We start from the raw sequence: 16,658 nt of genomic DNA on the forward strand, positions 1-16,658 counted from the left end.
CCACCCCGACCGACCCCTCCATCTCGGCCCTAAATCCCTTCTGCCCCACTCTATTGCCACCGATTGACCACCACCCCCGCCTCTATCCGTGTTGGTCTCCTTCTCCTCCTCCCCCTCTCCGTTGGCCTCCTCTCCTTCGCCAATTTCTTCTCCTATTCTCTTCCTCCCGGCTGCCTGTACCCACCGCCAATTCACGGTGTTCCTCGAAGCTTCGGCCGACCGCCCTCCTTCGGCCGATTGTGGATCTCAGCCGTCCTATCTCCAGGTGATTTTCTATTTTCAGATTATTTTCCTTTTAAGTTGTTGCTTGATGCCCTAATATTCTGTTATCTTAAGATTAGTGAAAATCCAAAAAGAAAGCATACTATGTTCAATTGCTAGGTTGGAAGTCATTTCTTATTGAGATCTACAAAAGGGTTGCAAAGATAGTATGTTTGCCAAAAGCTATTCAAGTGTTTCCGGCTTGATCAGCTCAGGGGTTGTTATATGCATAGTTGAAATAATTTAAAGCTCTGACAGCTAGTTAGAGATTTTACTAACACTTAGAGTATTCAAACTACATATTATTGCCTGTGGGGAAGGATAAATGTTCATGAATGTAACTGGTCGGCGAGATCTAGAGTTTGTCTTTTACTCATGAAAATAATACTTAATATTATTAGTTCATGAAGGCACGCAGTATGTTCACACTGTTCACTATTATGGAGGCGGGATTTGATGAAGCATCAAATGGTTTAACCTATGTAGATCTCACCCAAATTATGTCATCCATTATGGCACTATTAGCATTTTGCTAGATTGGTTTTATATTTCTTGATTTTGCTAGATTACTTCAGACAACTTGATACATGGAACTGCAACTATTAACAACTTGGTGAATTTATATATTTCTGTTCCTCCACATTCTCACTTAGTGTCTAATTTCATTCATCTTTTGTAGATAAGTTGCAATTCAATCATTATTCTAATATAAGGGGCAAAATTTGGATAAATAATTCGAGATCCAACAAAGAATATTTGAATGAAGTTTAGAATTTCATTAAATTTGCTTTTGAAAAATCTAATATAAATGGGAAGATTTTATGTCCATGTTGAAAATATGTAAATTGTTCTTCTCTCACTCCAAAAACTATTGAAGAACATTTGGTGTAGAATAGTTTTGTAAAGAATTATACTGAATGAATATTTCATGGAGAATCGATATTATCGTCTTCATGTAACCAACTTTTCTATATAGAACACACCTATAGTTTTGGATCCAGTAACATGAAAAGAAATTCTATAGGAGAAGATGAAATAAGAGGCTTATTTAGAGATGTTCTTGGACATGGTATTTAAAATTTAGCAAAATTTAATGGAGGACAAAAAACAAATGCAATCAGTGATGAGCGTACATGTATTGATTCCATGCATGTTGAGGAACCTAGATATTTATCTAATGATGACACAGTTTGATATCATAACTTGGTGAAAGACATAATCAAGAACTATATCTGAGTTGTAAGAAGTTTTCGAAGATTTCTTTTCTTGCATCTATTCTATTTGAAATATTTGAATGGGTGGTTTAGCAAGTCTTTCACCATGTTGCTTCAATTATTGAAAGATGTATTTTTGAAAAATGTTACTTTGCCGTCATTTTCTTATAAAGCCAAGAAATTAGTAAAAAAAATGGATCTTGGATACGAGAAGATACACAGTTATCCGAATGACTGTATTTTATACCATGGTGAACATGTTAACCAAGAGTCGTGCCGAATATGTGGATCTTCACAATGAAAAAAAATATAAAAACGACAAGCATGATTTGTTGAATAAAGTGGATGATGCACAGACTAAGAAAAAATCAGTCAAAGTTTTGCAGTATTTTTCTCTCATACCTATATTGAAAAGAATGTATGTATTATCGAAGACATCTTCCTAAATAAGATAGCATGATGAAGCTCGTACAAAGAACGGAATGTTAAGACACCTAGCGGATGGTTTAGCATTAAAAATATTTGATGATAGGCATTATGAATTCGCTTCTGATATTCGCAGTGTTATGCTGGGTTTAGCTACTGATGGGTTCAATTTATTTCGAGAGATATAGGATATGACTATATCTTTTTTCAGAGCATATCGGAGAGTCATCATTATCCAGCGAGACTAGTTGCATCGAAGCTCAAGTGTTCGCCGAATTGATGGCCCGAAGCGTTATGGTCGAGTGAGGGATTATAGCGTTGGAGTTACCTAAGATTTCAGACAAATTAGTAGCACTGCAGAGGTTTGTAGTCTGAAGGCAGCGATAGAGAAGATGAAGCATCGCTATCATTCAAAGATGGAGGAGATAAGGCAGATCTATCATACAGATATAGAGGAGTTACGGTAGAGCCATCAGATAGAGATACAATTTTTGAGGGATCATCTTGTCCAAATTGCATCTATATTGCATAGGTTTGCCCCTTTTCAAATAAATAACTACATCTATTTGAATATTTTATATAATTATCATGTATTTTTGTATGAGCTTAATGATTTTCGTATTCTTAACTTTTAAAGTTTTTATTTTTTTTATAGGCTTTTGATACTTCATCTACTTGTAGAGATGGTGATGATGATGCCATCGACCCTTGATAGCTCTTAATCTATTTATTTAGGAGTTTTATATTTATATTTTTTATGTTTTTCAAAACACATTGTAAATGTAAATTGACAATATAAATATAATAATATTTGACAATATGAATATTTTGAATGATTCGTTTGATTGGGACATGTGTTATTATATGACTTTTGTTGTATATGCGTTTGGTAAATGTGTGCAGAGTTATAAATTTTTTTAAATATTTTTTTTTGATAAAATTAACTTTTACGATGCTTTAAAGCGTCGTTAAAAGAAGCATTACCGACGCTTTCAAAAGCGTCGATATATCGATTTTCGACACTTATATTACCAACGCTTTTGCGATGCTTTAGAAAGCACCGAGAGTAAAACTACCGATGCTTATAAACGTCGGTATATACATTAAAAAGCGTCGGCAATGTCTGATTTTCTTGTGGTGATACCCCAGATGTTCTACCAAATAAAGGATGGATGGTTGCAGCAACTTGTTCACTGTCTGGAGCCTCAGCTTAAACAGCTGTGTATCTTTTCCTTACTGCTCATTTAGTAGGAGTCTGTGGTTTGCTCTCAAGACATGTCAAGGTATCAAGTGCCACCCGGCTTCTCCAATATTGCTTAGGACAACTTGCTGGAAAGGAAAAAAAAAAAAAAGGTTAGGCAAGGCCTTCGAAGTGGTTGGGATCAACTGGTAATGGTAAGCTATTGGAACATATGACAAGAGAGATTTTTTTTTTTCTGGAAGAAAATGGCAAGAGAGAACAAATAGATTTTTTTTTTGGAAAAATAGAGTAGCATCAACCAAGTTCTGAAGAAGGCCTTGACGGCTTTCATAGAGTGGGCTGGGCTGAGCTTTTTTTTCTTTTCTCTAGTCAGAGACTAGAGTGGGCTGAATTTTTAGTGATGGACTGTTATCACAAAACTCTTTTATTAGTTAGAGACTACAAGCTCACTGCTCGGTTTCTTCGAGGATCCCTTCCTTGCTCCGACAATTTCAGCTTCGAGTCCGCCCTGTCCTCTTCTTTTTTTTTTTTTTGGCTAAGGCGAGTGGATCATACCAGACAAGTACGGATGCACCCAATAAAGTCAAAAAATAAAATACCTAGGAGTGCCAGGGGTAACTCTCCATCTCCAGCCCACAGGATGCTACCCGAGTGACTGGCTACATAAGCAGCCACCCAGTCCACAGCTCCATTAGCTTCACGAAAAACATGCTTGACCTGGAAAGCCCCTCCATCCCTCATCATTGCCCAGATATCTTGGAGCAAAGGGTGGATGCAACCAAAACCCCTTGGACCCCCGAATCCAACTGATAACCGTAGCCGAGTCCCCATCCAAGACGATGGAACTGGCTCATAAAATACACCGGGCGTGACGAAGGCCTACCCAAGCGGCCCTCAGCTTCGCACCCCAAACCGATATGTCGAAAAGTTGACTGCCCCCTGCAGCCACGACCCTAGCAGATGAGTTCCGAATAATAAAACCCGCGCCGCCCTTCGTACCTCCACTAAGACAATCATGCTTTCCTTTGACTTATTCATTTTCCTTTACTATTCTCTTTTTTCTTTTCCTGTTTTTTTTGTGACTTTTTTCATTTTCACTAAAGTGTAGTTAAATTAAATTTGCACAAACATTTGGCAACTTGAGTGATGGCCTTTTTGTTCCAGTGAAAGTCATCACCAAGAAGTTTCCAAATGTTAATGTTTTTAATTGAATGAATAAATTAAACGCATCCTCCCCGAGCATGTAAAATGTGTACCTCCCAGGGCGGTTATTTTGGCACCTCCAAGAGAACCACAATTCTTATCCCCATCTTATCCTCAATTATAATTGGTTTTAAGTACTTTTTTTTTTTTCTCCTAATGAGAAATAATTGGTTGCAAGTTGTTTAGTTTATTATCATCATTCACAAATAAAAAAAACAAATTTTGTACAAACATAGACTAAATCTTCTTTGAGATTACAAAATCTTTTTTTGGCTAATCACTGTGATAATTAGGTGCAATTACTAGTTAGTAACAAGGCATCTAGTAATACCACAATCTCATTGTAAGGGTGCTAATTCAAAACTATTATTGATTACGATATTAGTTAAAATCATTAATCAGTTAAAAAATAACAATAAATAATGAAGAAAAAACAACATTATCTGCTCAAAATCACTTCTCATCGAATTTTTCAAAAAAAAAAAACAATCTTTCCATTTTGTATAAACCATAAAAATGGTCTTCGAAAAAAAATCTTTTTTTTAATACAACGGCTGCTCATCCTACTCTAATGTAGGACCAGCCAACAGAATCAGAGACTAGAACCTGGCTCAGGTGCGAGGGAGGGCCTCCCGGTGTGGCCAAAGTACCTCTCCAGAGTGCTATGCAGCATAGGATGCAACCCAGTCTGCAACCAAGTTCGCCTCCCGGTACTAATGCGCTATGCGCTGCAATCTCTCAGCATCAGCCTGATGTCGCAAAGCGGGGGACTTTCCTCCCTCCTGCATCCCGTCTTTCGTATCCAATCAATCACTGTGGCTGAATCTCCCTTTAGGATGATGCGATCGGCCTCCAACCTCCGTCTCACATAGGAGACCCCCTCCTATGTTGTCCTGAGCTCCGCCTCTGTAGCTAAAAGCCCATCAATCTGCCGCCCACTAGCAACAACCAACTGTGAGTCGTGACCTCTGATCACAAAACCAGTACCACTTCCACTGCCAGCTCCTAGGCCACAACCATCGAAGTTCACCTTTAGATAGCTGGGGGTGGGGACTCCCAAGAGATAAGGAGAAACCTAGGCACTAAAACTATCGGTAAAGCTGCCGAGCGAGGGTCCCAAATGTCCCTGGCCATCCTGAATGAACTCACTGAGGTAGCTTTGATGATCTCAGCCGCCTGGATGCATGCCCTCTCTACAATACGCCATGAAGGCTCCCATCTATCATCGAAGACCCGAGCGCTCCTGTCCAACCATATACGATATACCACATAGGCCAGTCGAATCCCCCACTCTACCGTCTGCAGGCGTCGTACCGCTCCCCTCAGCCGATGTAGTAGATCATCCAAAGATCATGGAAACTGTCCCTGAAATAGGCCTGCAGAGCTCTAGATCTGTACTGCCTGAACGCAACCCAGCAACACATGACTGATGGATTCCTCCACTTTCGAGCACCAGGCACAGCTCGGACTGATCCCGATACCCCTCCTGACCAACACTCTCCTCGTGGATAAGCAGCCCCAAGCCACTTTTTATAGAAACATGGCCATACAAGGGTGAATGCGCAATCTCCAAATCCACCTCCCATCCATCTCATTGCCTCCCCTCCCATCACCTCACGGATGTCCGTAATGCATACCCTGGACCTGCATGTAGCGTCCATAACAACCTGCCTGCTACATCCATCACGAGGAGTGGAATGGCCAGAATCATCTCAGCCAGCTGCCTCCCAAAGATCTCCCGAATCAATGCCTCATCCCACCTGCCCTGGCCTGGAACAATCAGATCGCTAACTCGACGACCCTCTAGCCTCAATGGATCAAGAAAGGTTATTGTGCGACTGAGAGCCTGCTCATACACCCAACTGTCCTCCAAGGCATCTATAGATCATCCATCACCCACCGCCCACCGGACCTCATCCCACACCAACGGTGCATAGGAATAAACCTCCTTCTATATGAAGGAGGATCGCCGACCTACCCGGACCCTAGTCGTCGTGTAAGCACCATACTTAGCCCTCAAAAGGGCACTCCATAGACAATCGGGCTCTAATATAAATCTGGCTGCATGTCGCACCGCAAGTACCTCCGATCTCATCACCAAAGACTGGATTCTCAGACCTTCCTAATGTACTGGCTGACAAACTACCTTCCAGGCCATGGGATGCATCCCCCTTCTCTCTCCTTAGCTACCCCAAGTGAAACTCCTGAACAGCTGCTCTAACGACCTCAAGAAAGACACCAGTACAATGATGTCCGTGAGTAGATAAATCGGGATAAAATTGAGAACCGATCGCATCAAGGTAATTCTATCCATCATAGATAAAGCTCCAATTTGCCACCGAAAAAAAAAAGAAAATCTTATTGGGCATTGCACTTGTGCAAATGCCAATAACGGCCTACCTCTCTTTTATACTACTCATTATAATAAACCAATCGAACGGACTATTGGCTGCGTATCACGGTCAGGAGCTGAGCGCTGCGCTTCGTTGCGCAGCGTGGCATGGCCGTCACACATCCTGCCAGCAATCCCCTCTCCTCCCTCCTGCGATGTTATTCGTAGCGTTTGCTTGCCTTGGTATTAAGAAAGCCCCGTCGTCACTCTTACGTCCTCTCTCCTCTGCCCTCCACCCTCTCTTCTTTCTCTTCCTCCGCGCCGACGCCTTCCACCGCGCCCCCTGCTCTTCTTCTCTCCATCCATCCTCGCTCTCCACCACCTCCCCCAGCAATGCAGCCCCGCACATCTCCACGTCCCATCGAGACCGAAGCACCGAGCCGGACGTGGTCCGCGCCAATTACCTGATCACCCACCTGAGCCGCCAGGGCAAGATGGCCGACGCCCGCCAGCTGTTCGACCGAACGCCCCACCGAGATGTCATCTCCTGGACGGCCATGATCTCCGGGTACATCCGGTGCGGCATGCTCCGTGAGGCCTGCATACTGTTCGACCGACCCGATGCCGAGAAGAACGTTGTCACGTGGACCGCCTTGCTCTCTGGGTATGTGCGGTCGAAGCGGATCGAAGAAGCCGAGGTGCTCTTCGAGCGTATGCCGGAGAAGAATGTGATCTCTTGGAACACCATGGTGTCCGCGTATTCTGTGAATGGGCTCATCGAGAAGGCCTATGACTTGTTCATGAAAATGCCCACAAGAAACGTGGTGTCTTGGAACACGATCATCACTGCCCTGGCTCAGTCAGGGAGGGTCGACGAGGCTTATAAGCTCTTCCGCCAGATGCCCGAGAGGGATGTGATCTCGTGGACGGCAATGATCGCCGGGTTGTCGCAGAACGGGAGGGTTGACGAGGCTCGCACCGTTTTCGATCAGATGCCGGAGAGAAATGTGATCTCGTGGAACGCCATGATATCGGGCTATGCCCAAAATCGGAGGCTTGGTGAGGCTCTAGATCTCTTCGATAAGATGCCTAGTAGAGATATTCCTTCTTGGAACACGATGATCACGGGATTTATACAAAATGGAGACTTGAAGCGAGCTCAGGAATTATTCAATAAGATGGACGAAAGAAATGTAGTCACTTGGACTACGATGATAACAGGCTACATCCAAGACGGGCAGAATGAAATGGCTTCGAAGATCTTCTCTGAAATGCTGGCCGCTGGTATCATGCCTAATCAAGGAGCTTTCGTGAGTGTTCTGGACGCTGTTAGCAACCTAGCAGCACTCCATGAAGGAGAGCAGATCCATCAGATGATAAGCAAAACCATCTTTCAATTTGACCCCCTCGTCGGATCTTCTCTCATGAGCATGTACTCAAAGTGCGGCGAAATCGGTAAAGCCAGAAAGGTGTTCGACCTTTTGGCCCGGAAGGACTTGGTGTCCTGGAACGGAATAATTGCTGCATACGCCCACCACGGCAATGGCAGGGAAGCGGTCCAGCTGTTTGAAGAAATGAAAAGAAGTGGATTCAGACCTAATGATGTGACCTACGTGGGGTTGCTCTCTGCTTGTAGCCACTCAGGTTTGGTCGTCGAGGGGCTCAAGATTTTCAGGTCTCTGATAAAAGATGGATCGATCCAAGTGCGAGAAGAGCACTACGCCTGTTTGATAGATCTTTGCGGCCGAGCGGGACGGCTGGAGGAAGCTGCAAGTCTGATCGATGAGCTTAAAGTTAATCCCTCGTCCGCTTGTGTGTGGGGAGCGCTTCTCGGCGGTTGTAATGTTCATGGGGATGCGAGGATCGGGAAGTTGGCAGCAAAGAAGCTATTGGAGGCAGAGCCTGACAGTGCCGGGAGCTACACGTTGCTATCCAACATCCATGCATCGGCAGGCAGATGGAAGGAAGCAGCAAAGATTAGGCTAAAGATGAAGGATAGGGGGCTCAAAAAGCAACCAGGATGCAGTTGGATTGAGGTGGGCGATAGGGTTCATGTCTTTGTGGTGCGTGATAAGTCTCACAGCCAGACCGAATCGATCTACAGTCTGTTGCAAGATCTTCACCACAAGATGAAGATGGCAGGATGGGCTCCCACCATGGGCTGTACAGTAGATGATAGTGATCTGATGGTTCTCTGATCTTTTCTTATGGGCAGGATTTGGTTAATTTATCTTCTGGATTGTCTATTTCTATAGGATTGCAGCTGGTGGGCCCTCTCGGTGGAATACTCTGTGGATCTTGAAGAGAAGAGACAGTTCTTTCTTCTCCATTTGTTGGGGCTAAGATGGATATAATTTTTTTTATCATGGTGTGTCTCTATAAGTAAGAATCAACTCCACCAATTATACATCTGATAGGATTTGAAGCTAACTTAGCTCATTTGTGATGTTTGGCTCTCCAATCAGGTTAAATCATGTTAGTGAGGGTGAGATGAGCGCAAGAGTTTGAACAAATATGTTTCAATATAAGTAGGCATAGATAATTTGTTCGGCTAAGATTGGAATCAAGTAGGATGATGAATTGGAGTTCGAACTGAATAGGCTTAAGTTTGAGTTAGATGAATTAGGGTTTAGGCCAGATAAATTAAAATTTATGTCGGATGGATTAGGGTTCAAGATAGATGGATTAGGGTTCGGATCAGATGGACTAGAATTTGAGTCGTATGAACTAGGGTTTACTGCCACTATGCAAGTAAGTTATTTCTTCTGTAGCTAGGGAGTATCCATGGAGAGTTATATCACTCATCAACCTAGGCATGGTAGAACAATCGAACAATCAATTGAAAAGCAAATTGATAGAGATGTTGAGTTATTGCCTATTCAACATGGTATTATTGATCGTGATTGGATAAATCAGGCTGAACATAGTGGGGACAGCAATAGGGTAAGCTTCTCCTTTGCAAGGTACAGGAATTAGGACCAAAAAGCACAGATATTCCTGAGACAGGCAATCTGTCAGCTAATCAGCGAAATTGACTTGTATGTGATTCGTGACTATCTTGGCCCAGCCCAAGAGAGTAACGCTCTCGTTTTTGGTTGGTCATGGGAATGGGCCAGCTTGATGTCGGATTCAGCCTAAGGTTTGAACTCCATGCAGATTTCGGACCTAGGCCTCATGCAGTCCATTAACGTCTAGGTGACGATAAATGACCCTAAGACTACCAGTTCCTTTTGTTACGGAAAAAAAAAAAAGAAGAAGAAGAGAAAAGAGGAATACCACCAATACTTTCCAACTTCTACTTCTATGCTAAAAGGACGCCTTTTCTTACAATTCTTAGGTTACTTTGTTAGGAAAACAGCTTCTAGTCCGTTAATATTCAATGCATAACAAATCTATTAGGGATGTTTGGATATTCCTATATGATTGAACTAAAAATTATATAGGAATCAGGCTTTTTGACCTATCTATCTTGTATTTTTTTAAAGCTTGTCCAAAATCAGTTTGGAACCGGGCCTTTGGGATAGAGGAAGAGAAAAAAAGTTCAATGGAGATATTTTTTTTTTTCTTGCCACAACGGCTGAATAATATTTGATTGTTATAGGGTCACGCTTAAATGGACAGTCCAATCCAAAAATCGTATAAAATTTTCAGCTCAATCCAGTAAGAATATTCAAATAGGCCTTTACATTTATGTTAGGTTAATAATGCAACTAAATTTCCTAATAAGTCCTTTCTAAACTGATCCTTATTTAACTGGCATATCTAATAAATACAAATCTCAAAGCATATTATGCTTTGTTTGATTATTTCTACAACAGGATGACTTAACCCACGCCCTAATTGAAAATTCTTCTGTTCAACTCATGGCTTTTCGTGAACCATTAGGGGCAAAGCAAGCGGCAAGGCAATTGGGTAAACATAGCAGTGCCGCATAATGAAATCTTTATTCCAACAGCTTTAGAAGCACCAATAACTATCTTTGCCGCATTATTCATGAATAGATTTCCGATATGGTTGGTTCAGCTTCCCAATGCTTTCCATTTTCCTTTTGAGAAACACTGATGCACCTAATTCATGTCGAGAAATTCTCATCCATCAAGATCCAGCTTTATTGCCGATGCGTCAAACCGCCGATGATTGACATAATGGGATCCAATGCCGGTCGTGGTAGGCCTGACCTAAGATCACGACCGGAACCACATGTCCTTTGGGAGACAGTTGAGTTGAGCTTTACTGTGTGTCCACATTGGGCGATGCACGAGCCGTGAAGTAGATGCTCTCAGCCCTCCAATCAAGTATCTCAACGACTCACAACCGTTCATTATCGGTTTCCTCGTTGGATGTCGTGATCGAACTTTCCCCGCTTACGCGGCTCCCACATCTGATCTGATGGGATCAGCCGTGTTGTCTCGTGCACCTCCCAATGCTGTCGAAAATGAGCTGTCACGTTGTGATTGGGGGAGCATGTGGGGCCGGAAGTCACTCCACTGGGCCCCGCTGACAGATGCTACCTGGCCCACCTCTTCTTCCGATAGTGACTCGACACGTGGGTTGCGCGGTGAGTGACGACGGAGGGGTGCGGACGGGAGGGAGAGGACGCCCGCAAACGACGCGCGCGTACGTGGCGGACGGGCGATGCGAAAAAGCGCGAGGAGCCACAAAGGGGGCTTTTGACGTGGCATGGGCCCATCGGAGTATATTCGAAGGAATGTACTTGTACCTTTCTTCTGTTTTTTAAGGCCATGCACACCCGATCCGTCTCTTCTTCTCCCCCAACCATAAAAAAACAACAGGATTCCCTCCTCCGAACCTCTTTGTTTTTTTCCCCCCTGCCTCACATAATATCCTCTTGGAATAGTGGCAATGACTCAAATATCCCTAGCTCTCTGGTAACCTAGTTTCTTAAAATATTTTAATTTTATTAGATCCTAAGATTGGTATTGAATGATGGACTAGAAAGGTGTACTCACAAGACGCAAAACCATGAGTGAATGATGAGACTAGGAAGGCCAATAAACGACAAATTTGTGTTAACGTTTTCTTGAATGTAGGGGTGGCAATGCTTAATCGTTTGACCTGTTCAATTTATTTCAATTCATTGTAGATCATGCTAAATTATCTGTTTAATAAAACGATAGATTTGAATCTGAATTTTTGATCAGTTTAATAAATAGAATGGTTTGAATTAACAAATTTTTGATCTATCACGTAGCTGATCCGACCCTTATCTTGATCGACCCAACCCAATTGCCGCTCTACTTGAACACAAAGCACATCAAAATCCTCCAGCTTGCTTATAACAAAATTCTCTGCTATAAATAATGCTATGTTTGATACTGAGGTAGTTGACTTATGGTGCCAATAATACTAACTAAACAAATAATAATTATGTTGGTATTTTGGAAAAGTTCAATTTGTCATGAATATCGATTTCCATATTGTTGTCTAAAAAATAAATATATTTCAACTGAATATTTTTGTTCTAAATCACATTTCAAAAAAAGATTTTATATAACATATTTATATCATGACTTCTTGTATGAATATACGAGAGTAGTATGAATCGAGATACCTTGACCTTCAAGGACTTTTGCTATCGTCACATCATCATTCGAAGGAGATGGATCTATATAGGGATAAGAGTATATCCTGGGCTATGCTAGTAGCAATCTAAGTTAAGTTAACACTACTCCTAATGTAGAGAGCTATTGGTAAATTAAACTAAGATAAGATAAAATGCATTGATAAGTTGTGTTGTCCAAGATTCTTACAGAGTACAATTCTACTTATTTATACTAAATATAATAACTGCCCACTTTGACAGTTGTTATCTATGTCTGGCCTCTATTCCAATTACTCTCTACAACATATATTCATTAGCATGGTCACTCTGCACCAACTGTTAGATCGATAATCATATCTTATCGGCTACGCTCATCCAACGTGCTCGCATTAGCTTTCTCTTTATTTGGTTGATAATACGGTCTTCAGTACTTAGGAACATCTTGGAGACCAATTCATTTATCTTAGTCTATGCCTTTTGTCGGCCATTTGGGTGAATGCATACATCTTGTATTGTGATTGATCATAACCAAGTCTTGATTTCTTGGTCTACTTATCATTACCATGACCCAGTTCTACATATTCGATCTATGCCTCCTCAAGTAAGATATATCGTTGCTAGCTCAATACAGGTCATGTAGTTTTCATCGACTTTTACTTTATCTAACCTTATCTACGTAGCACTTACCCACGGCCTCCAACTAAGGTTGAGATAAGGGATAAATAAGACCCTCCACATCTCATCGATCAATGATCAAAAGGCTAGTAGGATATCTATCATCACTCGTCAGCACCTGTAGAGTGCCAACCCGTGATTATAGTCATGATTGGTTGACTGATTCCTACCCTTTTATCAAAGTATCACTCCTACCCTCGATAATTTCGTTGTATATTTTCCAATCCCTCTGAGCCTTATACTTCTGCCACATGTCTTCCTTCACGGAATACTCCTGGATACCGAAACAACTCGCACATTGCTCAAAGGATTTTCAGCATCTATAGGAATCTGATTTTATCATCTGTATTAATGGAGATTTTGATTTATCTTCTAGCAAAGCACTTATCTTCTCTATAAATAGATTCTGTATCAGTGCTCGTTCCTCTTCTTCCTCCTAACTATCCTTATGGCCCCTCCTGATCTCCTTTTACTTTTCATGGTGAATGAGATTGAGTATTGGCCCAAATGATCCATTTGTTTTGATCAACCAACTTCTAACTGGTTTGTCAAATTGGAATACTGTTATAATTCAGGGTATCATTACATATGGATTTCATTACCAAATTGTAATATTGTCACCATTAGCTTGTTGATTGGTTGAGGGCTTCCAATTCGGCAAGTCGACATTTTTCTAAGCAGCTTTTGGCTCTTCCTATGCCCTCATCTTTTTTTTTTGGTGGGTTCAAGTAGACCCTTTCGTATGTTCGCTTCTATCAACTATGTCCACGCCTAAGCTCTAAGCTTACTACACTCATTCTACCTCTGTTCTAATCGACGATGAAGTACGACAAACAAAATATTAGATCATCTTGAAACTTCAGCAAGCCTACGATAGTGAAGGATTTATAGCCTCAGGTTAGGAGCGAAATGAGCACCTTAAGAGCATTAGTCCAATCAACCTTGCATTTATACTTATGTAACTATATTAGCTGAAAGTAACATAATAGTGTGACCTTTTAACTTCGTGTTTTCCTATATGCCTCTCACAATATAAGATAATAGTTATTGAGATCCTTCCTATTAATGACTCAGCCATCAATATTCTTTAGCATTTGGTCTGCCCCTTGGCAAATCAGGCTGATGATCTTCAATACAGGCTGATTAAAAATTCTGACATTCACCATCAATTGACTAACCTTGGAAGCATATGCATCGATCCAAAATTCTGACATTCATACTCGGAAGGACCAACTCGCATTCCTAGAGACACAGCTGACCGGTGTCCGTCGAGAGATACAATTTCAGAAGGAAGAACAAGAAGAGCATGAATACAATAACAAGGAGAAATTTAGGGTCTAGTTGCTGTTCAAAAGCAACTAGAAATTGCAAATCTCAACTTCCATCCCTCTTCAACACGGTTGTCGCCTCCGAGTCAACATTCATTGCTCTCTAAGTGGAGTAGAAGAGACAAAAAAGAGTTGTGGAAGACCTATAGAATATAATCCATCATAGTAAGGCATTATTATTTGTATCGGACTCTTGGCCGAAACTTTGGTGGCATTCCTTCTTATTAGATAATGTATAATACTATTTATTCATTCCACTTCAAACTGAATTTATTAGCATTTTTTTATATAACACAAAGATGTGTACTATCTATAATCCATATGGGGATCTTATCTTGAATGGTTAGGCTCTATATCCTGTTTGATCTCCTTGCATAATTGAGATGATAATGCCTCTCAACGTGAAACTTTAGTGCACACGATACTCGAGTAAGGTGTAGCTTTTTTTTTTTTGATGTGGTTGCCCCCTAGCACTTGTGACGGCTTTTCCTTGACTAAAGTGTGCACCTCAATCCAATGTGACCTCTTGTATATTATTTTATTATCTTGGCTAAAGTTTTCGAGAACATCATATAGTTTTCAGCTATGTTTCCTTGACTAGCTGAGATTAAGTCATCGGGTATAAAGATCTCGGCATTCCACTACAAAGATTGATAGGCCGAATTACCTTCTTCAAATTTTTGATTGGCCAAGTTGTTCATAGTCTACATCATAACATGCTGTGGTTGGAGATTCTATTCTTCAATAACAGAATCAATCTTCTCTACTTGTTCTATTTTTACCTTCGGAACCACCCAATTGTGCTCCGCCAACGGCTTCAACATGGCAGCCTCTTGGCATAAGAACATCTTCAACAGATTTCACCTATTTTTCTCTAGATGAGACTAAAGTTATATGACCACTTCTTAAAGAAGATCTACTAGAAGATAAGTCAACACATTCAACTAGCATCCATCATCTCCTCAGCAATATGGCAGTAGCTACATTGTGTCCTATTGGTTGTGCCAGAAAACTTGTTATCACCCTCCCCATCCTATCCACGATGTACCAAAAAAAAGTGATAATAAGTCAGAAGGCAAGAGGTAGATAGGTTTATGGGCATGCCATCGATATTAAAATAGCCGAAAAGATGGTGATCGAATGGAGGATACGAGAGTAGTATAAGTTCGAATACTTTGACCTTCAAGAATTTTCACTTCCATCACACCATTATTTAAAGGAGATAGATCTAGATAGGAATAAGAGTGTTGCCTGGGTTACGGTAGTAAAAATCTGAGTTAAGCTAAAACACTCTTAAGGTAAAGAGCTATTGGTAAGATAAATTAGGATAAAATAATATGCATTGATAAATTGGATTGTCGAATGATCCTACAAAGTATAATTCTACTTATTTATACTAAATATAATAACTGCTTACTCTGATAGTTGCTACCCATATCTGACCTCCACTTTTGATGGGACTAATAATTGATGCTATTTACCTTTTATTATGTATATTTGTTAGCATGGCCGCTCTGCACCGGCTATTAGGCCGATGATCATATCTTATCAGTTTTGGCGCATCCAACATACTCACATTGCCCTTCTCTTTATTCGGCCTATATTACGGTCTTTAGCATTTAGAAATATCTTGGATATTGATCCATTCGCCTTGGTCTATATATTTTGTTGGCCATCTAGACGAACACGTACATATTGTATTGTAATTGATCATGGCCATGTCTTGATCTTTCATCCTAGTCATCATCACCATGGCCAAATTCTCTCTATTCGATCTGTACCTCCACAGGAAAGAATTATTGTGGCTAGTCCAAGAACGGTCATGTGAGTTTCATATGCTTTTATTTTGTTTGCCCTTGTCTATACAACCTCCAACTAAATTGTTGAGATGGGGTATAAATACTTTCTAATGAGCTTGGCTTTGTGCATAAATAGTTCGGTAAATCTAAAGTAGAAAAAGTTAATTCACCATTCAGTTGAGCCATCACATCTTTTTAATTGGGGATGTAAGATGATATCACGAGCACTTTATGTCAAAACCTTTTTTGGATCTAAAAATTTATTTTACAAACAATGTAAATGTGAAATTCATAGCAACAAGTAATGAGATTAACATCTAGCACAAAATAGGGCAAACATTGTGAGCTAACATATAGCTAGTAAAATACTCGATAGTAGGCAAATACATTTAAACATTATAAGAATATGTGAGATATATATAAATTAGTGCATATTGTTGCTCAATGTAACGTTACTCAATTTTATTCATCCTTTATGAATGGTCATGAAAAGGTGGGATGCTTATTTTTTTTTTTTTTGTTGGATCAGATAGATCATGCAAATCTAGTATAAATACATTCAATAAAATTAGGAAGTAAAGTATCCCAAAACTATGCCGGGACGGCACCATGAGTCTCCCATTTGATGTCCCCCCATGTGCATAAAATTTCAAATG

General features: G+C 40.9%; 1 protein-coding gene across 1 annotated transcript; it reads left to right on the forward strand.

The window, feature by feature from the left end:
• The first annotated feature begins 6,682 nt into the window (after window positions 1-6,682).
• On the forward strand, window positions 6,683-9,067 carry LOC103718518 (uncharacterized). The gene has a single exon (XM_008807383.6). It carries the CDS (start codon window positions 6,688-6,690, stop codon window positions 8,833-8,835), a length of 2,148 nt encoding a protein of 715 aa, XP_008805605.5. The 5' UTR covers window positions 6,683-6,687; the 3' UTR covers window positions 8,836-9,067.
• The last annotated feature ends 7,591 nt before the right edge of the window (window positions 9,068-16,658 follow it).

The sequence above is a fragment of the Phoenix dactylifera genome, chromosome 2 (genome assembly GCF_051530095.1).
Source record: "Phoenix dactylifera cultivar Ajwa chromosome 2, Ajwa_hap1_PhDact_Kaust_v1.1, whole genome shotgun sequence".
In the NCBI taxonomy this organism is placed as follows: domain Eukaryota; kingdom Viridiplantae; phylum Streptophyta; class Magnoliopsida; order Arecales; family Arecaceae; genus Phoenix; species Phoenix dactylifera.